This window comes from Oncorhynchus masou, chromosome 25, assembly GCF_036934945.1.
Source record: "Oncorhynchus masou masou isolate Uvic2021 chromosome 25, UVic_Omas_1.1, whole genome shotgun sequence".
Classification (NCBI taxonomy): domain Eukaryota; kingdom Metazoa; phylum Chordata; class Actinopteri; order Salmoniformes; family Salmonidae; genus Oncorhynchus; species Oncorhynchus masou.
The window spans coordinates 32,168,858-32,193,970 of NC_088236.1; the positions used below are offsets into that span (position 1 = coordinate 32,168,858).

The 25,113-nt window shown below is 41.7% G+C and overlaps 1 protein-coding gene and 1 pseudogene across 1 annotated transcript; both read right to left on the reverse strand.

Moving 5' to 3' along the window:
• Window positions 1–1,828: 1,828 nt before the first annotated feature.
• Window positions 1,829–4,721, reverse strand: tbx16 (T-box transcription factor 16). The gene is made up of 9 exons (XM_064937377.1): window positions 4,643–4,721; window positions 4,237–4,393; window positions 4,004–4,106; window positions 3,421–3,585; window positions 3,158–3,304; window positions 2,979–3,049; window positions 2,799–2,887; window positions 2,479–2,698; window positions 1,829–2,365 (listed from the first exon to the last, which is right to left on the reverse strand). The coding sequence occupies exons 1-9, from the start codon at window positions 4,656–4,658 to the stop codon at window positions 1,930–1,932; spliced, it is 1,404 nt and encodes a 467-aa protein (XP_064793449.1). The 5' UTR covers window positions 4,659–4,721; the 3' UTR covers window positions 1,829–1,929.
• Window positions 4,722–14,189: 9,468 nt separating this feature from the next.
• The window catches only part of LOC135513618 (calcineurin-binding protein cabin-1-like), an 83,272-nt pseudogene continuing 72,348 nt past the window's right edge, over window positions 14,190–25,113 (reverse strand).

The following is a 25,113-nucleotide window of genomic DNA, read 5'->3' on the forward strand; positions in this document are numbered from 1 at the left end:
CGTACTTATGTCTGTGGTACTGCTGATAGCCCTATCCTGACAAAAAAACACAAACAGGATATTGGGGGAGTTAAACTTAAAAAAAAAAAAATCTTCTTCCTGTATTCTCCTGTCAGCCATAGCCCAGACCATTTCCCACCCTCAAGTACCAACAGTCTGCTGACTCAGCTCCTGGCATATCTCTACTAGACCAGAGAATAGATCAAATAATGTTGCAATTCGCTCCAAAGTGCTCTCACTTGGATTGGATCTCATTTGATAGCTGGGGCCCCAGCGATCTATGACTGTCCAGGATATTTTAATTTAATTACAGAGATCTTCTCTGCCACTACATTTCCGCCACATCAAATAATCAGTAATGACTGGGATGACTCTACTGTGACATGACTCACTGAGATGGGAGATCAATTCTAAAGTTTAATTGGGACCTTTATACAGAACGTCCTCTATTCTTCTCCCGACACCAACACTGTCAGATAGGGTAAACAACGTGCGCATCATGTATCAGCTGGGTAGAGTGAGTTCATCAGGAGAGGAGGGCGGGAGAAAGGGAGCCAAAGATTTTCCCCACTAATGTCACAAAGAGCCTACTAATGAATTGAGCTGAGTAAAAGCCCTTGGCAGCATTGTCCCCTGGAGGACGACTCCCACCCTCCCTCCCGGGCTTTACGGCAGTCATTAGCAGCTGACATCCGTGAAAAAGGGCCATCAGGCTGCTCTGTGCTTGCTGCTGTGAAAGGAAGCCAACTGCCCCCAATTTTCATGCTCTTAACGCTCGCTCGTTCAGAGGGAGAAAGATGACCGTGGCATGTTTTATTACGCAAGTGGGTAAATCTCAGCAGGTGAAGTCACTCCCCTGGCCAGAGGCACAATAGTGCAGTGTCTTTAATGCATGCTGAGCCAAAGGAAACCGGAGTGTGGTCCTCGTTAGGTCAACAAAGGTAAAATACAAACACCAGAGTAGGAAGTGTTGCTATGTGATTTTCAAAAGTACAAAGACACAGATGAACAAGGTTATGGAGTGTGGATAACAGTTTACCATCTTTAATTCTATATCCTATCAACCTGGACTTGCATTAGGTCATCTATTTTGACCTCATAATCTGACAGCAATAATAAAATCTGAGAGAACTTAACTCATAGAAAACAGCCGGTGGAAAGTCCTGATATCCCAAGAAGGGAGATTGATCAAGGCCCAGATTCAGTTCAAGGCTCGTTCAGAGGGAGAAAGTGCTATAACATACTTTTTTTAAAGGTAATTTATGCTTGAGCCGACCTGCTCAGAGTTTACCATTAATGTGATCTCCACAAACGTTAAGGAAAATGCCTTTAAAAGTTGCGTTGACTGCTGTATTGTCATGCACTATAATGCACCAGGCTCCCAAGAAATTATGCTTCATTAGCTTTGAAGAAAACAGTGAAAAACAGTTAGAACTTTTTTTTAATTCCATACAGATGACATTAACATATCAGTAAAGCAATTTATTACACACAAAATGTTTTTGTTTTTTTTTACAAAAATATTTACCAGGGAGAAACTAAATCCAAACATGAAATAAATAGACAATTCAGCAATAAACATACATTTCACTGGGAGGAACGCATACATTTTTCAGGCCTTAGGCCTAAAGACAGTTGTGATATCAAACCAGTCCACACCACTACTCTGGTAAGTCATTCTGAAGTATATTGTCTCTTCCACTCCGTTATTCTCTCTGCTGGTTGGCATTTCTCCTGACCCAGGTCCTTCTCTTTCAGCCCCAGCATACTGTAGTATGGCCGTGAGCTCTGGATCAGCAGCCAGGGTGTGGTGTTGGACTTGGGACAGAAGAAACACAGGTATGACGGCATAGTAGCATTTATGAGGTCTCGCTGAGTCACTTGTGAGACTGCAGTCCTTCTCTTTTGGGAGAAACTGAGGAAATGCTTTCACCAGCACGAGTAAGAGAAGAGTGGGTACTGGCTCCACTCAGCCACATTGCCATGGTGATATCCGTGGTGCACAGCCGGGGTACTGTAGTCAGAGGGCAGGTGGTGAGGGGGAGGGTACTGGACGGGGCTGGGGCCGCTCCACTGGCCCAGGGTCTGCTCGGTGCTGTAAGGGGTGTAAATGTGGTGGCTGAGGACCCCTGGCTTGCCTGCCTGGGCCATGTTGAGCACCCCTGTGTAGTCCTGGTGATGTCCTGCAGAGGGCTGGGTGCCACAGGGAGATGGTCCGATCTCATGGGTAGAGGGCTTGGAGGCCTCATGCTCTGGGACTGTGGCTACATCAGAGACTCTGGACTCAAAGCTGGCGCGTCCAGAACCCCCGTTGCTGCTGCCTACGCTGGAGGAGGGAGATGGAGACTTCCCGTATTCATGGAACCTGAGGACAGAAGAGAAGGCAGGGTGGTGGTCAGTGTTATCTGCTTTGATGACAATGTAGCAGTGAGATATACAGCAGAATGAACATGACAGACAGCATGCTGTGGTGCCTACCTGTACGGCTGGTATGAAGCTGGGGCTGGTACTAGCTGCTCTGCATTGTACATTTCTCTGGTGTCAGGTCCAGGGGGTGAATCTGTCCGGACGTGGTGGCCATGCTCCCTCTCAGGCCCCCAGGGGGAGTAGCGTTCCTCTTTCACCACTTCCTCCTCTTTGGTTTTGGGGAGTTCTGCTTGCTCTCCATCATATCCTTCAAATGATGACCTGGGGAAGTCTGAAAAACATACATGACATCAGACCCACTAAGCTCAGGGAAGAACTATTTCTACATGAAGGGATGAGTAATTTGGTCACCAAGTGGTGAAATCCAATACCAGGAGGTCTGTCCTCATCTGATTCTCTGCTTAGACAATCAATTTTCTTTGCTTTATTCTCTGGGCAGGCTGGGTTTCTGTTAGCGCGCCTGCAGCGGGAAAGATAATAGGGCCGATCATTAGTGAACTTATATTCAAGACAAGCATATAATAGAACAATAGTTATAGTAACTATTCTACCTTTTTGTATTAGTTCCTTCGTCTCTAAAGCCTTTCGCAAATGGGTTGTGGTCGATTTTCAGCTTGGTTATCTAGGGGAGAAAGAGTTGCTTTAAACACCTAGTGCCTTGTTACCAGATGCTTGCTTGGGGAAATAAAGGGTAGTGCCCTGCTCTGCCAGTGACTGCAGTGAGACTGACCTTAGTATTCTGGTAAGCAGTGACGGAGGTGAAGGAGGTCTCAGGGAAGGTAAAGGTCTGGAATACACTCCAGCGTACACTGTACATGTCGTCTGCCTGGACAATGTGGAAGCGCGGGTGGTAGCGATGCATGGAGTGCAAAATGATCTGATAGAGATGCACAGTTAGTTTAGTCACTGGAACAATGACAACACTTAATATCATCAAAGCTCTATAGAAGAAGTCTATATCTATTATTACAGAGCTTGACAATGCCTTCTTACATGGCCATGTTGGTCTAGGGTGTTGTTGGTAAGCTTGAGCTTGAGGAAGGACACGGTCTGTTTCATCCAGTGGCTCCCAGGAGCTGGAGAGTCAGGGTGCAGGTACGTCCGGCAAGGGGGCTGTGGCTCTGCTTTCCCAGCCACTTCCCATTTCTCTTTATTCCACTGGAAGGAGACCAAGAAATTGAGTAAAAACAAACTTTGTTTATCTGTCATACAAGGAGGGTGAGGTGATTTTCAGAGGATCCCTGCCTAACTTTAAGGAGGCTAAAAGAGAGAGTGATAGTTTGGCTTGCACCACCCACAGAGAGAAGGGGGCAAACAGCAGGGGATAGAACAACAGGAAGAGATAATGCCCTGTGATGTCCAATATCAGAGGGGTTATAAGCAGAGGCTGGAGTGGAGCTGGATCTCGTCTGGAGATGCTGGCCATTAGAGAAAAGCTAATCGCTAATGTCAAGATTGTTTTTTACAAGCCGGTGTTGTGTCATTTCTAAATGTAAAATTCTCCATGATTTCAATGATTTTGCTCATGAAAGACAATGGATATGTATTAAAGTGCAAACATGCTAAAGGTTCTTACCTTATACCTGAAACCATCCACAGGAACCATGTCAACCAGCAAGATGTACTTGGAACAAGGCATCAGCCCAGAAAGGTTGATTTTACAGTGTGGAAACATTCTCCTGTAAAATACAAGGATAATCATTATCATGCCAGTCCACACAAAAAAAAATGCTACTTCTTGAAGCAATTTCGATCAAGTACATTGTAATTGATCATGGCAGATAGAATTGGAAGCTGTGGTTATCTTACCTGCCCGGTTTAGTGATAATCATCTCTGTTCCAATTTCATGGAAAGACTTCCAGAGTTCTGGGTCCTCCAGAGTCATCCTGATGTTGCCTTGGTGATAGGCATCGGGGCCACCGGGAATAGAGGAGGAGGGTGGAGCAATAAAGTTGGACTTCATATCTAAGATGTAGATGTGGAAACCATCATTAAGACACAGCCATAAACCAAAACTGATGGATGACTAGCTGATCAAGATGAGAACTGAATAGGCCGGGATTAAGAGGAGCATTTCATATACACAGAGTAGACTAAGAATACAACCCAAACTATTGATATAGGCAATGAGAGCTTATGACTTGAATGTGTGATGTCCATTGGGAGTCCAAGGGAGGTTTGATGACAAAAAAGAGCTTCAGGACCAACACTCACCTCTGATGGACTGCATTCTTTAGACGAGTTGGTGCAACAAGAAGAGGTGCGCCAAAAATATAATGTATCAGTAAACTGGTTCAGTGATATCCAAAGTAGTTCACAGTCCCTCCTTGCTGCTGCACATCTGTCTTGGGCTTTCAGTATATTCCACTGGTGACGGAAGCATAAATTGAGGGGTGGTAGGTCCAATAGTGTTCTAACAGCAATCACTTCGGGCACTCTAGAACTGTTCAACTGGAGGACAAGGTGTCCCTGACTTTTAAGGAGATCCCAGGGGTGGGAGTGGCCAGGAGAGAGAGCCATTCCCAGGCTTTGAAGTGGCACAATGATGAGTCAATGTCCCACTGTGATTGGAGGGTTGTGGAAATCAAAGGGACTTAACAGGGCCTTGATACCGTCTCCACAGGAAGGGGGACGGAGGAAATGCATCTTTATTAACTGCTAAGAGACTTTTAAACAAATATGGACAGGCTTCCCCACTGGAGAACTGGGCCTGCAGCGGCACCAAAATCTGTGTAAATATCATTCACACAGACGTAATCACACACAGAAAGTCCATTTAGTGTCCTCATGCAATGTGATAAAATAGCCATTATAATTCATTTGACACAGTTAATACAAGTTCAGGAAAGTGAGATCAACCCTTACAAAATATAACATTTGAGTCGGGGTTGCAAAGCTACTGATAAAATTAGGGTTGCAAAGCTACTGATTTTCCAGGATTACCAATAATAACAATAATTACTTCAGTCATTTTGGTATTAAACAGAAAATCTATGGCAATCTAACGTAACTTTACTAGTTTATAATTGAATAACTTTTAAACTTAAAAAAATGTATCCATATATAGTATTCCTTTTTGTAACTGTGTCCATATTGTCCATCAGTTTCTAGTAGATAGACCATATGGTTCAAGAGAAAATAACCTTATAATTAAAAGCATCTAATCAACAAATATTATTTTGTGCATTATTGAAATTTTATGTGCACAATTAAAAAAAAAATGTTTTTAACCTTTATTTAACTAGGCAAGTCAGTTAAGAACAAATTCTTATTTTACAATAATGGCCTACCCCGGCCAAACCCTCCCCTAACCCGAACGATGCTGAGCCAATTGTACGCTGCCCTATGGGACTCCTGATCATGGCAAGTTGTGATACAGCCCGGGATCGAACCAGGCTCTGTAGTGATGCCTCGAGCATTGAGATACTGTGCCTTAGACTGCTGCACCACTCAGGAGCCCCCCAAAACATAAAAAGGACATAAAAATCCTTGAAAGATACCAAAATTCTGGTAGTTTACTGGTAAACTTTGAAAGTTTCCAGGACTATATATATATATATCCTCCCTTTGCAACCCGTGTCACATTCCTTAATTCATGTTTTTGCCAAACGCCAACCCAGACACTTTGTTTACTATAATGCTGAGGGATGGGGCTGGAGAAATGTAACCATTCTCAAATTCATAGATGGAGCTATGGAGTGACAGTTCATGAGATCAACATTATAGTTTTGAGCATATTTGAAGCTATTTATTGCTTGTTAACAGAGACATGGTTTACAAACAATGGAGTAACCTTGTATTTTGGGTTTTGATGGGGTAAAACAGTTATATTCTTCCAAAATTAATGGGTATATATTATTGATTGAAATTACCATTGAACAGCAGTATCAATTGCTGAATGTAGCTTTAATTCCTTTTTTATGATTACCAAAATAGTCTGTTGAATGAACTTTGAAGTTCACTTTGAACTTGTGTGCTTCTGACAATAAAATGTAAGAAATGCAATCCCATCTTGTGTCACTCTTCCAACACAGTTATAACATAACTGTAAAATATACACGTGTCATATGTATATCATTTGCACTATTGGTTGAAACAATGACTTAATCTTGCCCAAACAGGGTCTCTGCCATGTCTCATTCTCCATCTGAGAAGGTGAGGAGTGTGTGAGGGACCAATAAACCTATAATGGTGTAATAACTTACAACAATACCGGTGTCTTTCTGCAGGTGAGTCTTACCTGGGGGTGAGCCAGGTTGGGTGTTGGGGCTGGAGGCAGTGCCCCGGGGTTGTGTATTGATCTGTCTAGACAGGACAATGCTCCAATAGATAATCTCATTAGGGCAGTTCCCCTTGTAGGCCACAGTTTCTCCATGCGGAGAGGCACTGTATGGGCCAGCAATTAACAGTCAGTTAGCACCACAGGGCCAAGGCACCACAGCTTGAAGGAGACAGAGGCAGAGACAGAATGAAGGCTGGGCACAACCTCCCCTCCATTCCAAAGGAGCCCTCCCTCCCACAATCGCCATCTTCCAGGCAAATCCACAAGCGTCCATTGGCTATGTGTCCTCCTGCATTCACCTGTATTCCCCTCTGTTACCACAGGCTAAACAAATGCTAAACAGAGAACCATTCGCAGCACTTCAGCAGAGTTCCTCCTCATCTCCACTTCCTCTGGCACTTAAAGTACCTCAAATACCCTCAATAGATCTACAAACATGTCTCACTCAGCTTTGTTCTACAAAACCAAGCAGTTTTCATACAGTCCCTATACAATTAGTCAGTCTCTCATTGTATGCTTATGTGGGCATATTGCATACAGTTCCTCCAGGGGTAGTATTGTATGGTCCAAGTTTCCATAGTATTATTGTGAGCCCAATTGTCTTTGTAATTTGCGTCTGTGAATCTGTATAAGCCTATCACAGGAGGTTGGTGGCACCTTAATTGGGGAGGACGGGCTCATGGTAATGGCTGGAGCAGAATCAGTGGAATAGTATCAAATTCATCAAACACGTAGTTTGTGTTTGATGCCATTCCATTTACTCTGTTCCAGCCATTATTATGAGCTGTCCTCCCTCAGCAGCCTCTACTGAAGCCTATGTTATCATGTGGGAGACCATACTGTAAGTATGGAACACCATTTGTGAGAAATACTAGAATAATTCTAAATTGATCTTGATATCTTAAAAGGTTCATAAAGTTAGCCCTTTGGAAATGGCTGTATTAAACCAGGCAACTAGAGAAACATCCCTCTAAGGAATAGCAGTTAAACAGGTCACAGGAGAGGTTTACAACTAGAAAGCCTGGGCTGTGAGAATATTGACTGGCTATTTTAAAGAGCTTAAGTTGAGTCAATGTATATTTCACCCATTACTCTAACAGAACCACTCAGAGAGACCAGCATTGGATTTTCACAGCGCAGGTCCTCACGTTGACTCTAAAAGGCTATTTTGGAGGAGGGAAAGACAGATGTCACATGCATAACTGGTTTTACCAATCCCCCTGCATAGAGGGCCAGCCTGCTAGTAGCACTCTGAGCTTTAGGAAGTGTGATGTGGTTTCAGTCTCCTTATATGTGAAACCAATTGTTGCTGAGGAGTTATTAATCACAGGTTCAATGTTGCTCTCCTCACTTTGCACTTCTGAGGACAAATGCATATTCGCAGGGCCTCTTGTGCCGTCTCCCTCGCGAGAGCTTTCCTGCAGGGGCTTCCTACCAGTCACCCAGCATCAGTCCTCTCAGAGCCGTGTCATGAGATATCAAAACAAGGATGGCTCAGCTCTTTGTGTGATTACAAGAATGTGTCTATTTCAGGAAATGGAGAAGGGACCAATTTTGACGTGGAATGTTTTAGGTAATCATGGTTTAAAGGGTTACAGGGAAGTCTAATGTGAGCATGTCACTTTCAGAGCTAAGGTGTACATTTCAGTGGTGGCGGTGTCAATCCCATTACGCAGTGAAGATGGAGGTGATAGCCAGGTGTGATAGCCAGGCTGTTGTTTGTGGCAGAGGATTACAGGCCAGTCAGGGTGGCAGGTGAGGGTCTACTATTATATTTTACAGATGCTGCTGTCTGCTATATTTAGACGTGGGTAACACATCAGGGGAATTGTGGCCTTGAAGACAATGACTGAGTTAAGAACTAGTGTAGCTTACTATAATCACAGTGAAGTGACCCAAATAGTTGTTATTCAATCTCTATGAATGATTTCAATGAGTCAACACTGAAGCACTGGGTTGTAGATCTATGACAAAATATGTCAAACAACATAAATACTCCTTTTATTCTCAACATAATGTATGAAAAGAGGAATAAAGACCATCCCTAACATGATCTCTACACTGGATGTAACAAAGTTGTAGAAAGTAATACCATTGCCATAACAGACATGGCATAGAGATTCAGAGAAGGCAAACAGTAATTTACGGTATATAAAAATGAACTCAAATCAAATTTTGTGCCAAATGCAACAGGTGTAGGTAGACCTTACAGTTAAATGCTTACTCACAGGCAAACAACAATGCAGCTAAGAAAAACACCTACAATTTAATTTTTTTAAAGTAAAGAATTAAAGAGCAGCAGTAAAATAACAATAGCGAGGCTATATACGGGGGGTACCGGAATAGAGTCAATGTGTGGGGGCACCGGTTAGTCGAGGTAATATGTACATGTAGGTAGAGTTATTACAGTGACTCTGCTCACTCACCAAGTTTGTGTCAATAGAGCTAATGTTTCTTGACTGTTCTCCAAGTCCGATGAGCCTACTAGGGCCCAACCTCCCTGCCAAGCATTGGTCCTCAGAGCGGTCTATGGCGGGGCCGCTGGCCAGGCCACTCTGTCTGCTCACTGATAACCTTTACCACTGATGCTCTACCTCCCAGGTGTCAGTCTCTGGCCATTTGTTTTAACTGTGCAGATCCCCTTGTGCTGAATAGTTAACAGCTGCCAATACACAGCCCGGCCCAAGGATCAGACGGCTCTCCTCCAGCCCAATAAAGAGCCCCTGCAGTGGGCCGACGAGAAATCTCACACCTTTGGCCCACATTAACTATGCAGCATACCCTTTTGATGCCTTAATTGGTTACTTTGAGGGGTTTGTATAGGTAGAAGTTGCTGGCTAAAGACAATCTGATGTCAGTGGTGCTCCAATCCCTTCTGATTCAGCCTATCGGTACATCACGTCAAACACTGGAAAGACTCACCTTTGTTAAACCTGACATCAGGGCTATTAGTTTTGTCATTTTGTGATTGTTGGCTGACAACTTCATCTCAAGTGCAGTTTGTTTCAGCTATAAACAACGACTATGATGTTCTTAATCAGTGAATCTTAAAGATGATTGCGCAATAACACAGGATACATTCTGAAAGGATTAAATTGATCTAACATAGTGACCACACTCCCTTTTTCTCTGCAAAACACTGAGCACAGAAGAAAACTGTCAGTGAGGCACTTCGGTATTTGTTTAAATGCAATGTTTTAGTGAATTACATTTGCATTCTTTAGATGAATACTGTAGATAATATAGTCAGGCCCATAATTAGTCAGCCTTGATCTATTGTATGCTCATAACATTTGGTAAATGATATATTATAATAATACAATTGCTCAAAGAGATTTTGCTTCTGTTTTTCAACGCCAAACCCACCACTACTGTGTATGGCACCAGTAGCTGTATTGTCATGTCATCTGAGCGTAGCACCAGTTCCAATCCAAGTGCCAATGGCGTTAATCAAACTCCAGGTGGTGCTATGGTCAGATTACATGAAAAACAAGCTTTTTTTTGGCCATGTACACACACCAGTAGTGGGTTTGACGTCGAAAAACGGAAGCATATGCAGAAAAGTACCTCATATGGGAAAATATGGTGGTGCATCTTTGATGTTATGGGGATATTTTGCTTCTACTGGTCCTGGGGTCTTTGTTAAGGTCAACGACATCATGAACTCTACCAAGTACCGGGACATTTTAGCTCAAACATGGTTGCCTCTGCCAGGAGGCTGAAAATTGACCGCAAGTGAATCTTCCAGCAAGACAATAACCCCAAACACACATCAAAATCCACAAAGAAATGGTTAATTGACCATAAAAATCAAAATTTTGCAAAGGCCATCTGTCTCCGAACTTGAACCCCATTGGAAACCATGAACCCCATTGGAAACGAGTGGCGCAGCAGTCTAAGGCACTGCATCTCAGCGCAAGAGGCGTCACTGCAGTTCCTGGTTTGAATCCAGGCTGTATCACATCCGGGCGTGATTGGGAGTCCTATAGGGCGACGCACAATTGGTTAAATAAATAAAAAACGTTTGAGAAAAAGGCTGTCGTTTTCCTTGCAGGGTGCTGGAGTACTGAAAACTATATACTTTTAAACAAAATCTCATTCTCTGCGCAATTGTATTAATATAAAATAAAAAAAAAAAATGAAAATTGAGCATGTAATATAGCTCAAAATGTGTATTATTTATTTTATGTTTTGCTCATCTTTATCAATGGTGACAATTATGGATCGGGCTATAGATAGGTACAGTTGTAGTCGGAAGTTTACATACACTTAGGTTGGAGTCATAAGGTTGGAGTTTTTCAACAGCTCCACAAATTTCTTGTTAACAAACTATACTTTTGGCAAGTCGATTAGGACATCTTCTTTGTGCATGACACAAGTAATTTTTTCAACAATTGTTTACAGACAGGTTATTTCACTAATAATTCACTGTATCACAATTCCAGTGGGTCAGAAGTTTACATACACTAAATTGACCTATTTTAAACAGCTTGGAAAATTCCAGAAAATGATGTCATGGCTCTGGAAGCTTCTGATAGGCTAATTGACAATTTGAGTCAATTGGAGGTGTGCCATGGGAAAATCAAAAGAAATCAGCTAAGACCTCCGATTTTAGACCACAAGTCTGGTTCATACTTGGGAGCAATTTCCAAACGCCTGAAGGTACCACGTTCATCTGTACAAACAATAGTATGCAAGTATAAACACCATGGAACCACGCAGCCGCCATACCACTCAGGAAGGAGACGTGTTCTGTCTCCTAGAGATGAACGTACTTTGGTGCGAAAAGTGCAAATCAATCCCAGAACAACAGCAAAGGACCTTGTGAAGATGCTGGAAGAAACAGGTACAAAAGTATCTAAATCCACAGTAAAACGAGTCCTATGTCAACACAATCTGAAAGGCCGCTCAGCAATGAAGAAGCCACTGCTCCAAAACCGCCATAAAAAAGCCACTGCACATGGGGACAAAGATAGTACTTTGTGGAGAAATGTCCTCTGATCTGATGAAACAAAAATAGAACTGTTTGGCCATAATGACCATCGTTATGTTTGGAGGAAAAGGTGGAGGCTTGCAAGCCGAACAACACCATCCCACCCGTGAAGCACGTGGGTAGCAGCATCATGTTGTGGTGGTGCTCTACTGCAGGATGGACTGGTGCACTTCACAAAATAGTTGGTATCATGAGGGGGGAAATTAGTGGATATATTGAAGCAACATCTCAAGACATCAGTCAGGAAGTTGAAGCTTGGTCGCAATTTGGTCTTCCAAATGGACAATGACCCCAAGCATACGTCCAAAGTTGTGGAAAAATGGCTTAATAACAACAAAGTCAAAGTATTGGAGTGGCCAACACAAAGCCCTGACCGCAATCCTGTAGAAAATTTGTGGGCAGAACTGAAAAAGTGTGTGCGAGCAATGAGGTCTGCAAACCTGTCTCAGTTACACCAGCTCTGTCAGGAGGAATGGGCCAAAATTCACCCAACTTATTTTATTATTATTTTACCTTTATTTATACAGTTTTCTCATTGAGATAATCTCTTTTCCAAGAGAGGCCTGGTCCAATAGCAGCAGGGGGAACAACGTTTCAGACAAAACAACTTACATACACTAAACACAACAAACAAAACTATAACACACACATACAGTACAACAAAAACATTGTACATTAAAAGCACGAAAGTCTTGACTAAAAACAATTACACTCTTCTATGATATATATACGTCGATCAAGTGTTTAAACTCCACCAACGAAACTAGATCATCAAATTTTAAAATGTTCAGGAGAGAATTCCAGGACCACGGAGCTAAGTAACTAAAACTATTTCTACCATGACCTGTTCCAATTATTGGTACTGTTAGAAGCCTAAGAGAATGGGACCGTAATTCCTATTTATTTACCAACCTGACTAAAAAAGAACAGAGATAAAATGGCATTTCACCCAATATGGTCTTATAAATCAGTGTATACCAGTGTTTAAGCTTACTCAAGGTCAATGACGACCAGCCAACTGTAATGAACCTGAGGGCTGCATGTTATCACTAAAATGTAAAACCGCCAGTAATGTACATTGTACATTGAGGCCTTCCTGGCCACAAAAGAAAAACAAGCCTTATGCCGGTAATAAACACCTATTTTCAGCTTGAGCTTCCTTATCAAGTTCTCTACATGCACAGTGAAGCTCAGCTTATCAACCCACACCCCCAAATATTTGTACACTTTAACTTGCTCTATAGTATGTCCTGCCAATGTAGCAATGACATGATTAGTAACATGCCTGGCATTTGAAAATACCATGCATTTTGTTTTACCCGAATTTAGAACCAGCTTTAAATCATACAGGTTCTGTTGTACGATATTAAATGCTCTTTATCTTTAGCTTTTGAAAATGACCAAACTACTACCACTTTAATAAAGAACAGTATCGTCTGCATAAAAATTAACATCCGCTGTTTCAATAAGATCCCCAATGTTGTTGATATACAAAATGAACAACAGTGGGCCCCAAATATATATCCGAACCCTGCGGAACACCTTATTGTGGAAGCTTGTGGGAGGCTACCCAATATGTTTGACCCAAGTTAATCAATTTAAAGGCAATGCTACCAATTACTAATTTAGTGTATGTGAACTTCTGACCCACTGGGAATGTGATGAAAGAAATAAAAGCTGAAATAAAGCATTCTCTCTACTATTATTCTGACATTTCACATTCTTAAAAGAAAGTGGTGATCCTAACTGACCTAAGACAGGGAATTTTTACTTGGATTAAATGTCAGGAATTGTGAAAAACTGAGTTTAAATGTAGGTGGCTAAGGTATATGTAAACTTCCGACTTCAACTGTAGTTAACTTCTTCCTGTTGACAGACAGATAAAACTGAACAAATCACTTACCAACCCCCTCTGCCCTATCAAGGCTTGGAGAAGAGAGATCTCCAAACTACAACCTAGTGGATGGGGGAATCACACATTTGGTCCTCCTCATAAGAAAACAAACCTCAAATGTAGCTTTCCTGACAAAGGGGCAAATGACAAACTCACAGCACTTCATAAGAAACTTCTGGAAGTTGCTAATGAAGGCTAATGACTTCCCTCGTGTCAGAGACTTCACACTGAAGTGTACGAGCCCTTTGACTAAAATGTCAGAGAGACAGGGTGGTCTCAACTAGAGGAGATTATGGAGATAGAAAACATGATTGATACACAGGGGACATGTTGGTGGAAAGAGTGACACTTTGCCACAGGTTGTTTTGTTTAGGTCAAACTTCACTGGAATTGTAGTCTGTAGAACTAAATGACATTGAGGTTGTCTTGCCAATTGGTCTAAACTACTGTATACATACAGTTTTTGCAACCAATACATAACCATTACAGCTGCCAGAGGTTGAAGTTCAAACTAAATATGAAAACAAACAGAAAATGTAAGTAATTGAAATAAGAGTTAAAGAGCAAAGACCAGGTATGAGTGTATCAAGTATATGTTTGTTGTGACATCTTTAATGTGGCAAGTCAATATGTAGAGAACAAAAACTCCCCAGCCTGAGCTAAGGTTGAAGAGCAGAAGAAAAGCCTTGAACCCAAAGTCACCTTTCAGCCATTCTCTATTCCCATAAGAAGCTCAGCAGTAGAAATACAAAACAGTATTTTACACCAAAAAATACAAACATCCATTTACAGGTAGTCAAGCAAGACTTGTTTGGGTGGTGTCCTTTACAATTATTAATTCATAATATCCTCCTTTTTAAAAAGTATTGTTTTTGACAATAAACATACAGTACATATCCTTTTTATAGAAAACAATCTGTAAAAAACATTATATTGTCTTCTGTACAACTGACTAGCTATCCCCGTTCCGAGTTTACTTTGAATTTAAACCTATTTACCAAAACTGATCCATCAGGAAGGCATTTTGTCTGAATTAGGAACATCCACACCTTCCCTTACAATGCCAGTGAATTCAGTTCATAAACTGGAGCACAACTGATTAAGTTAAATTGAATTTGTTTCCTAAATTGACTACAATGGAGATGTACTTGACCCCAATGCTAAATAAAAACACCCAAACCCTATAAGAGTTGCCTCATTGGAAAATATGTTTTAAGTGTGATGTACAAAAGCTAATTTAGGCTAATCCAAAACATCTCTATGTCTATTATCCTGAGCAATGCTGGTGACAAGACCTCTTCCTGGTAAAGACTCCTCCAAGCTACAAATCCACACATAAACAAAGGACAAAATCAAACGAGACTTGAAATAATACAGTGGAGTACAAAAATAGAACAAACAAAAGACAAATCAAAGACATCACTCGTGGAAGTGTAAACATATCCAATCTGCTACAGATTATTAACTTTGGAGAAGTAGGTTCCTCAACATTGCGTTAGGAGGCCCATATAAAAGCCTGGTTTGCAGCTGATGGTCCTCAGTAAATCGTAGTGTCCATGAAAATACAGGTTACATACAAATGTGGGTTTCTTGCAGTTTAGGTTCTTATATCAATGTGTATGGACAAAAGTTGGCTGGCAACAGTTGTATGTTGCCATGGCACATATCATGTTGAAGTACCTCAGTGTGGGATGTTGCATCCCACCAACAAGCATGTAGCTGCAGTTGAAATATAGTAAAAGCAGGCAGAATTTTTGACCCCATTACTTATGAAAGATGCATAAATCACAGCCAAGGATGCCAATTGCATTGAAGGCTAAGAATTTGTCTGCATAGCAACAATCCACAAATTCTGACCATTTAACTTACAGTAAGTGTTGATCATCATTCTACACCCTTTCCCATTTCCATGTGAAAGGCTATGGAGACCGGTGTGATGAGTGTAAAATGGCACTTTGCTAAATTGTTGTTGAACTAAAAACATCCCCAGTCATCCACAGTTTGACTTTCTAGAGCCTTTTCCCATTCAATACAAGATAGATCAACTGCATCAACACAGAGACACTAGCTGCAGTGACATGTACCATTCCATTGTTTCAAGACAAGGTGGAAGGGTTGGCGGTAGTCAGGTCTAGCTCAAATGAGCAGCCTGGATTTGTTCACTCTTGTAGCTGTGAGAAGGGGACAAGGGGGTGGGGGGCACAGCTGGTCAGTAGCTCAGATGTCCATGTAATCATCATCCTCATCGTCTGATTCACTCTCCAGAGAGGACTCCTGGCTGGAGGTCTCCTGCACCTCCAGGGCTGGCTGGCTCAGCGTCTCCTTCACTGTGGCCGCCGACTGGGAGGACAGGATCACGTTCTGGACAGGAACAGGGGACAAAGAACAGGAGGGGTTTAGTCTGACTGAAAGACAGTTTAACAGACAGGGTGAAAAGATTGGCCAGAGATCGATCAATTGATGGAATTGATAGATAGAAGGGGAAAGAGAGAGGAAGCGGGAAAGTACCTTGAGTCTCTGCTTGGTTTCCTCGGAGATACTTCCTTTGGGGGAGAGCAAGGTGGGTGTAGGCGGGGTGACGGTAATTTCCGGGGGGAACTTGTTGACGGTGGAGGGGATGAAGAGCTTTGGCATGTTGGGGGGGATGCGGGAGCGCACACGACTGGGGTCCAATATCTTAGACTGCTCACTGCTGCCATACAGCTGCTGGTCTGAACATTAGAGATATAGAAAAAATGTATTTGACCTTTATTTAACTAGGTAGGCTACTTGAGAACAAGTTCTCATTTCCAACTGCGACCTGGCCAAGATAAAGCATAGCAGTGTGAACAGACAACAACACAGAGTTACACATGGAGTAAACAATAAAGTCAATAACACAGTAGAGAAATAAAATAGTCTATATACAGTGTGTGCAAAAGGCATGAGGAGGTAGGCAATAAATAGGCCATAGGAGCGAATAATTAAAATTTAGCAGATTAACACTGGAGTGATAAATGATCAGATGATCATGTGCAAGTAGAGATACCGGTGTGCAAAAGAGCAGAAAAGTAAATAAATAAAAACAGTATGGGGATGAGGTAGGTAAATTGGGTGGGCTATTTACAGATGGACTATGTACAGCTGCAGCGATCGGTTAGCTGCTCAGATAGCAGATGTTTAAAGTTGGTGAGGAAAATAAAAGTCTCCAACTTCAGAAATTTTTGCAATGCGTTCCAGTGACAGGCAGTAGAGAACCGGAAGGAAAGGCGGCCAAATGAGGTGTTGGCTTTAGGGATGATCAGTGAGATACACCTGCTGGAGCGCATGCTACGCGTGGGTGATGCCATCGTGACCAGTGAACTGAGATAAGGCGGAGCTTTACCTAGCATGGACTTGTAGATGACCTGGAGCCAGTGGGTCTGGCGACGAATATGTAGCGAGGGCCAGCCGACTAGAGCATACAGGTCGCAGTGGTGGGTCGTATAAGGTGCTTTAGTAACAAAACGGATGGCACTGTGATAAACTGCATCTAGTTTGCTGAGTATTGGAAGCTGAAGCTATTTTGTAGATGACATCGCCGAAGTTGAGGATAGGTAGGATAGTCAGTTTTACTAGGGTAAGTTTGGCGGCGTGAGTGAAGGAGGTTTTGTTGCAAAATAGAAAGCCGACTCTAGATTTGATTTTGGATTGGAGATGTTTGATATGAGTCTGGAAGGAGAATTTACAGTCTAGCCAGACACCTAGGTACTTATAGATGTCCACATATTCTAGGTAGGAACCGTCCAGGGTGGTGATGCTGCTCGGGCGTGCGGGTGCAGACAGTGAGCGGTTGAAAAGCAAGCATTTGGTTTTACTAGCGTTTAAGAGCAGCTGGAGGCCACGGAAGGAGTGTTGTATGGCATTGAAGCTTGTTTGGTTGGCCGAGGTTGAAGTAGCCAGGATTAAGGCATGGCCAGCTGTTGAGAAATGCTTGTTGAAGTTTTCGATTATCATGGATTTATCGGTGGTGACCGTGTTACCTAGCCTCAGTGCAGTGGGCAGCTGGGAGGAGGTGCTCTTGTTCTCCATGGACTTTACAGTGTCCCAGAACTCTACAGGATGCACATTTCTGCTTGAAAAAGCTGGCCTTTGCTTTCCTGACTGACTGTGTGTATTGGTTCCTGACTTCCCTGAACATTATGAGAACTTCTAACAAGGATCCTGTCCTCCACTTACTAGAATTCTTACTTTCCCTCTTGGTATTTCCTGGTTGTAAATGTTCTTACCTAAGCAGGTTTGTGTGGTACTACAGGAAGCAGGCTCGTCATGGGGCCAGCCTGCAGCCTCCTGCCCTGGGGACACAGTGGCCAGCTTCATCTGTTGGCACAGATGAGACTCCTGCTGTCTGTAGGACAGTCCTTCTGCAGGCTCCTCAAGTTCATCTGGAGAAACAATCACGTCACATGACATGGCTGGGTCACAATCCATACATCATCCAAACACACCAGCATAGAGAAGAAAGACAAGATGACAGGCTCTCACTCATACTTCTGAGGTTAGCAGAATAATCCATTTCAGACTGATTTAATATGCAGTGCACTATACTATAACAACAATGTTTGTAATGACCAACATTAACATGAGCTTACTGGAACATAAATGTAATTTCTATACACAGACAAACACTGGTTTCAAATATTGTTCCAGGCTGCCATAACAGACCCCGCAATGAAAGCTGGAAGCAGATAGGATATATGAGGGAGGGTAATTCCTCAGCCTGCCTGCCTGTGAGAATAACATCCCCATGTAGCAACGTATAATAGCGCTAGCAGCACTGACAACAAATACAATAATCCCACTCCCTCTCCACCCAACCTCTTCATTCAGGTTGCCTGGGAAACCATTGGTAGATTGCAGTGCCAAGCTGCCCGATGCTGAGCACTGATCTCCTTAACTTCATGTATGTGTGTGCGCGTGTGTCTGTGTGGATGATATCCTCCTTGAATCCTTAAAGATTTAATGTACTCAACAATCAGGATTGTAAACTAAAGAGGCTTGACACAGTTGTGTCATACAGAAACAATGCATCATCAGGAGAACAGTGTTCCAAGTTAAAGACAGATCATTATTTTATACACTTCCATCTGTAAGTGTCAACAGATGTACTATTACCAGGGAGACATAAGTGACTTACTAAAACAGAAACCATTCAACCAGTTCATAGTGTACAGTAGTTACGTAACACAGCTCTGAGTGGACAAGTGTGCCCCCTGCTGGCTGTCTATATAATTACAGCGAGAGATCAGCTTTGACAGTCATTTATCCTTCTCCCCTAGAGCAGCAGGTACCACGCAGGGAATCAAACTGCAGATAAAGCACAGTGAACACAACCAGTTTGCAGCGAAATTACTGCGGGTGTTACAAATCAATTCACATTACACTATATTCTCCAAAGAGGAACTACGCAATTGTAATTAAAATGTTTGATGACCATGTCCTCTTTGTAGCAGCATACTTTAAACTGCTTTAGAGTCTGTTTTCAAACAGAACAGGCAGTTTCACTGCTGTGCATTGTGAAATGTACTGAGATGAGGAGGGATGAAACTGACCTGTTTGGGGGTTGAAGGCCATAGTTGAAGAAGGGTAGATGGGCAGGGGGGCTCTCCTGTGCTGGGGCTGCTCGTGGGAGCCGCTGGCTGGAGGTCTGGGCACCTTGCCCAGGGGCTCGTACTGGAGTTTGGCTTGGCTGTCCTGGATCTGGATGGACAGAGGGTGGCAGGCAGTGTGGCTGAGCAAGACCGGGGTTGGCAGAGAGGCAGGGAAGAAGATGTCGCGGTTATCCTTAGTGTACTTGGGTGTTGTCGGGGCATCACCGGCAGACTGAGAAAGATAAAGACAGAGTGTGGTAATAAGGAGGAGCGCCTGACCTCTGCAGTAGAATCTTCTTTCCTCTGTACAGATACTGTAGATAGAACACTGAGAACTGCATATCTGCTTCCCTGGAGGGAAAAATGTCCCAGACAGAACCACCGTAGAAATCGGTTGAGTCAACATAGCTGATACCATCTCACTGTTTACACAGTTAGATGATACTATTACGCTGGCTTTAATGCTAGAGCAGTGTCCTATGGAGGTCTTACTTCTCTGTGTTGCCAGAAGACATCGACCCTACCGGGTCTGAACACAATCATGGTTGCTTTAAGACACAGTGGAGCCGGTGCGAGATATGGGTCTGAAAACGTACCTCAATGCAGGGATGGGATATGCCACTTTGCTCCAAACTGTACCTCCGAGGCATCAGTGTGGATAAAGGTAACATTTGGAGTACAGTGGCATATCCCATCCCTGCACTGAAGTACGTTTTCCAACCCATATCTCATGCCGGCTCCAAGGTGTCTTAAAGTAACCATGATTGAGTTTTGTCCCCAGTGCAGCTCAGTGTAAATGGACGGTATCTTCTGGCATGTTTTGAGGACCAATCAAACACAAGAGCTGCACAAACAACTGCTGTCATGGCAACCAGGAAGAACACAGCAAATGGCAAATGGTATGAATACAGATTCTGTTCAGTTTCCCCTCTGAAAGAGGAGAGCATTGGACTGAATACCATCTCTTCTTTTAAAAGTACCCGAATAGGAGGGAGACATTGGATAACTGGGAAGGAGGAATTAGAGGCAGGGCACTGATAATGATATACAGAAGTATATAATAGTATCATGACTTATTTCCAAGTTATGGCAATGTGACTACCAAGCACGGCCATAGCTACATATCAAGTTGAAGGCCGACCGGACTAAATTATCCTTATCACTGCGATTTTAAAATAGTCAGTTCAAGGACTTACACGAGTGTACAAAACATTAGGAACACCTGCACTTTCTATGACATACAGTTTCCCATGTGTATCAAGAATGGGTCAACCACCCAAAGGACGTCCAGCCAATTTGACAACTGTGGGAAACATGGGAGTCAACATGGGCCAGCACCCTGTTGAGCGAGTCCATGCCCCAACGAATTGAGGCTGTTCTGAGAGCAAAATGGGGGTACAACAATGAAATATTAGGTGGGTGTTCCTAATGTTTTGTGCACTCAGTGTACATCTGGTGTATTTTTTAAATTATATATATATATATATATATTTTATTTTTTACATCTGGTGTATTAAAAGCAATTAAATTCTTTATGACACAATACATACACACATACATACAAACGACAGCATGCAGACGCATTCAAGCATCCACATCACCACCACTGCCCAGACCTGCCTGCTCCACACCCACATCTCCAGTGCCCGCATCACTCTCTGCCACATGGCCACAGTGTCTCTCCATCGCCCACGCATTTTCAACATTTAGATAATAAAGCATTTGACGATGGCGGATTGGTTGATTTCCAGGTATCTACATGTTTTTTTCAAGATGATTGACAAGAAAAGTATCATCCAACCCATCGGGTATCTCACTGCACCCTCATATTACATTTCTTGAAATACGCAGACGGATTAAAAAGTACATTTACATTGTAATACTTCTGACAACCAACTTTCTAGCTCCGCCCATAACTTTTGGAATTTATAACATTCCCAGTAGACATGGATTATTGAGTCATTGCTAGTTTTATACTTAAGACATGGCTGCCATTGTGCTCTAGAATTTGTGAATTTTGTCTCTTGTATAATCAATTATATACATGAGTTTATACTGGATTAAATGTGAATTTTCAATAACTGTAGTTTGTAAGTTATGTTCCAACATTCCCTCCATCTTGTGCCAATATAAGTTATTTTTTGTCTTAGTTCCAATAGTTTATATTTTTTCGAAGAGATTGTCAGTTGGATAGGCTCTCTGCAAGGTTTTGTATATCTTTCCTATTACATGAATATCCTTTTTCTGAATCAAATATGATTCCCTTAAGATTGCTCTGATGTTGAAAAGATTTCACATCGAAGTTGTGATATAAAACGTTTAAGTTGCATGTACTTGAAAATATGTATATTGGTCAGTCCAAAATTGATTTTTAATTCTGTAATTGAAATAAATGTATTTCCTATTACCAAGTCATTTACTGTTTCTATGCCTTTAGTTTTCCATGTGGACCAATTTATCGGTGGATTCTGAAAAGCTATCCAAAGATTGTTCCATAGGGTTGTGCTTTTAGGGAGTAATATTGGTTCCTGTAGAATAATGTGTCATTTTCTCCCATATTGTTATAGTGTTGTTAATTAACTATTAAGCTGTTTTTAGCTTTATCCTTTGAAAATCGACATGTGAAAAAATTCTGGGGATGAGCATGCACATGTTGCTCCTCTCTTTAGTGCAAGTAAAAGCCTGAGCGAGCTGATACAATTCCAAGTCTGGAAGGTTAAAACCACCCTCAGACTTAGGAAGATGTAAAACTTTCCTTTTTATTTTACGAGTTTTATTTGCCAATATTAAGTCTTATGACGAGTATACTTTTTAAAGAATGTCTTCGGTGGGGTAATTGGTAATACCAAGAACAAATATAAAAACTTTGCGATCCAAGCCATTCTGAAGAGCTTTATTTGTACCTGTAGGATTTATGGGAAGATTGTTCTATTTAATTAGATCTGCTTTCATATTGTTGAGTAATGTGATAAAGTTATCTTTATATATTTGTTGTCACTTATTAAGCATCCAAAGTATTTAATATTTTTGTGGTCCATTTAAAGGATTGCTGTAGATGAGCTATTATTTTTCTTATTACCATTATTTAGTTTTATTCCACGTAAATGTAATATCTTTTTTTATTCAGATGTATTTTTTTTTTTTTTAGCAAGGGGGGCATCGAGTTTTCAATATTGGTCAGGTATATAAGGAGATCATGTGCAAATAAGTTTAGTTAAAATTCATGTTTACCAATACCCGTTACATTTGGATCCTCTCTAATTCTTTCTGCAAGCGGTTAAATAGCCAGTGCAAACAGGAGGGGTCAGAGAGGACAACCCTGTCTCGTATCCCTTTTTAAAGCAATTTCAGTTGTATTATTTGTGTATATTTCTTCTTTAGGACATGTATATAATATGTTTTATTTATTTATTATTTCAGCTGGAAAGTTGAAAGCTTCATAATTTTTGAAGAGAAAGGGCCATTCAAGCCTTTTCGGCATCAACAGCCATTATTGATAAATCTATATCTCGTTTCTTAGCATATTGTATTAAGCTGAAACATGTTCTTGTATTTGTTTGGGTCCATTTTTAAAATACACTTTTTGAACTATATGTATCAGTTTATTTTTTATTTTTTTATTTCTCCTTTATTTAACCAGGTTGGCCAGTTGAGAACAAGTTCTCATTTACAACTGCCACTTGGCCAATATAAAGCAATGTGGTGCGACAAAAACAATACAGAGTTACACAAAAACAAACGTACAGTCAAAAACACAAATAAAAGAAAAATAGAAACATCTATGGAGTATGTGCAAATGTAGAAGAGGCAAGGGGACTCTCCAGCAGGGGACTCTCCAGATGTTCCTGGTTTTATTATAACTGAAATAAATGTTTGATACATGGAACGAGGAAGCACTGAACTGAGTGACATGTGTGCTGTCATTTGTGTAAATAGGGGCACTACTTATTAAATAGAATTCTATGGGAAAGCCGTCCAATTCCTGGGGCTTTTTTCCCACGCAAATCTTTTAACAGTGTCTAATATTTGTCTTTGGGTGATTTCCGTTATTATTTTTTGTCAGCTGATAATTTCTTCAGGGTTGTTGAGTCTAAGGCGGCTGTAGGATCAGTCAAACGGTTGTTTAATTCTGATTTATATAGATTTTCATAGAACCTTTTAAAACGGTCAATACTCATGTATACTGTGTGAATAACTAATTACAGGTGCAAACTACTAGACAATGGAAACTGCATAAAGCAAGCTCAGCCTGTACTTTGTTCTATTGTCCAATTGCAGTTGTTCCCCCCTTGTAGTCTTAAATTCATATGAACAAGTACAGGGTTTCTGTAATTCGACGGGTCATTCATCCTCCATAGGGTCTCAGGTTGGAAAACCTCATAGCCCACTGAGTGTTTTACAAGGTTATGGTTTGTCAACTGTCCCATAGACATCTAAATTTCCTTTCACTATTTACAGGATATCAGCCATTTTTTTCTATCTTATTTTACCAGGTAAGTTGACTGAGAACATTCTCATTTACAGCAGGGGGATGAATGAGCCAATTGGAAGCTGGGGATGATTAGGTGGCCATGGTGGTATGAGGGCCAGATTGGGAATTTAGGTCAGACACCCCAACTCTTACGATAAGTGCCATGGGATATGTAGTCACCAGAGACAGGACAGCCATTTAACATCCCATCCAAAAGACAACACCTTACACAGGGAAATGTCCCCAATCACCACCCTGGGATATATATTTTTTGACAAGAGGAAAGAGTGCCTCCTACTGACCCTCCAACAGCACTTCCCTGCAGCATCTGGTCTCCCATCCAAGGACCAACCAGGTCAGACATAGATTTTAGGTTGACTTGATGAAAGATAATTCATATCCCTTTTGGTTTTGTTGTTCATACTTGCTGTAGTCTGATATTTTGGGGCCAGACTATGATCTATTAATGTTTAGGGTACTTCATGTTCATGCAATGCCAAAAATTAGAGGGAAGAGAGGAAACTTATCAGAATTGAACATACAGTTCAATACAGTTTATTTTACCTTCATTTACGTAGACAAGTCAGTTAAGAACAAATTCTTATTTACAATGACGGCCTAGGAACAGTGGGTTAACTGCCTTGTTCTGGGAAGAACGACAGATTTTTACCTTATCAGCTCGGGGATTCGATCTTACAACCTTTCGGTTACTAGTCTAACCACTAGGCTACCTGCCGCCCCAGTTCACATCATTGCCCTACTATGTAAACAGAGGACATTCTGAAAAGGAATATGAATAACTTAAGTGGGGTAAGGAAATGTTCAGCCTATAACTAGTTGTAAATTAACACATACATTTGATTAGCTAGATGATTTCGAGTTGATAGCAAGCTAGCTGGTAATTAGCTGGCTGGCTTTCTATGGGCTGAACAATGCTAGGTAACATTAGTTACTACTTTTTTCTTTTCTTTAGTTGCTACTTGCTAGCCGCAAGATCGTAATGTTTAACAGGATGCAGTTGTCTAATATGTCACTCGTTTTAGTATAGACAGGTTGTTATGTTTTGAAAATGTGTGTGATGATTTGTGTGCTCTATTCATGTTAGCAGCAAACGATGCCCAAACTCCAAAGGTGTGTGCTAGCTACTGTGTGTTTACTGCTAGCTACTGTGTGTTTACTGCTAGCTACTGTGTGTTTACTGCTAGCTACTGTGTGTTTACTGCTAGCTACTGTGTGCTGGCTTGAAGCGGAAGGGCTGGAGCAGTCCTATGTAAAACAATAGATCCTGATTCATTCAGTCTTGAAGTCTCAGGACACATTCTCTTCATTATCGTCACTTCTTGCCGACACATCAAAGCAGCCGTTCCAGAACTCAAGTCAAGGACGTAGAGAGGCTAGTGTTAACAAGACTATGCAGTAACGCGGTCGACCTTGAA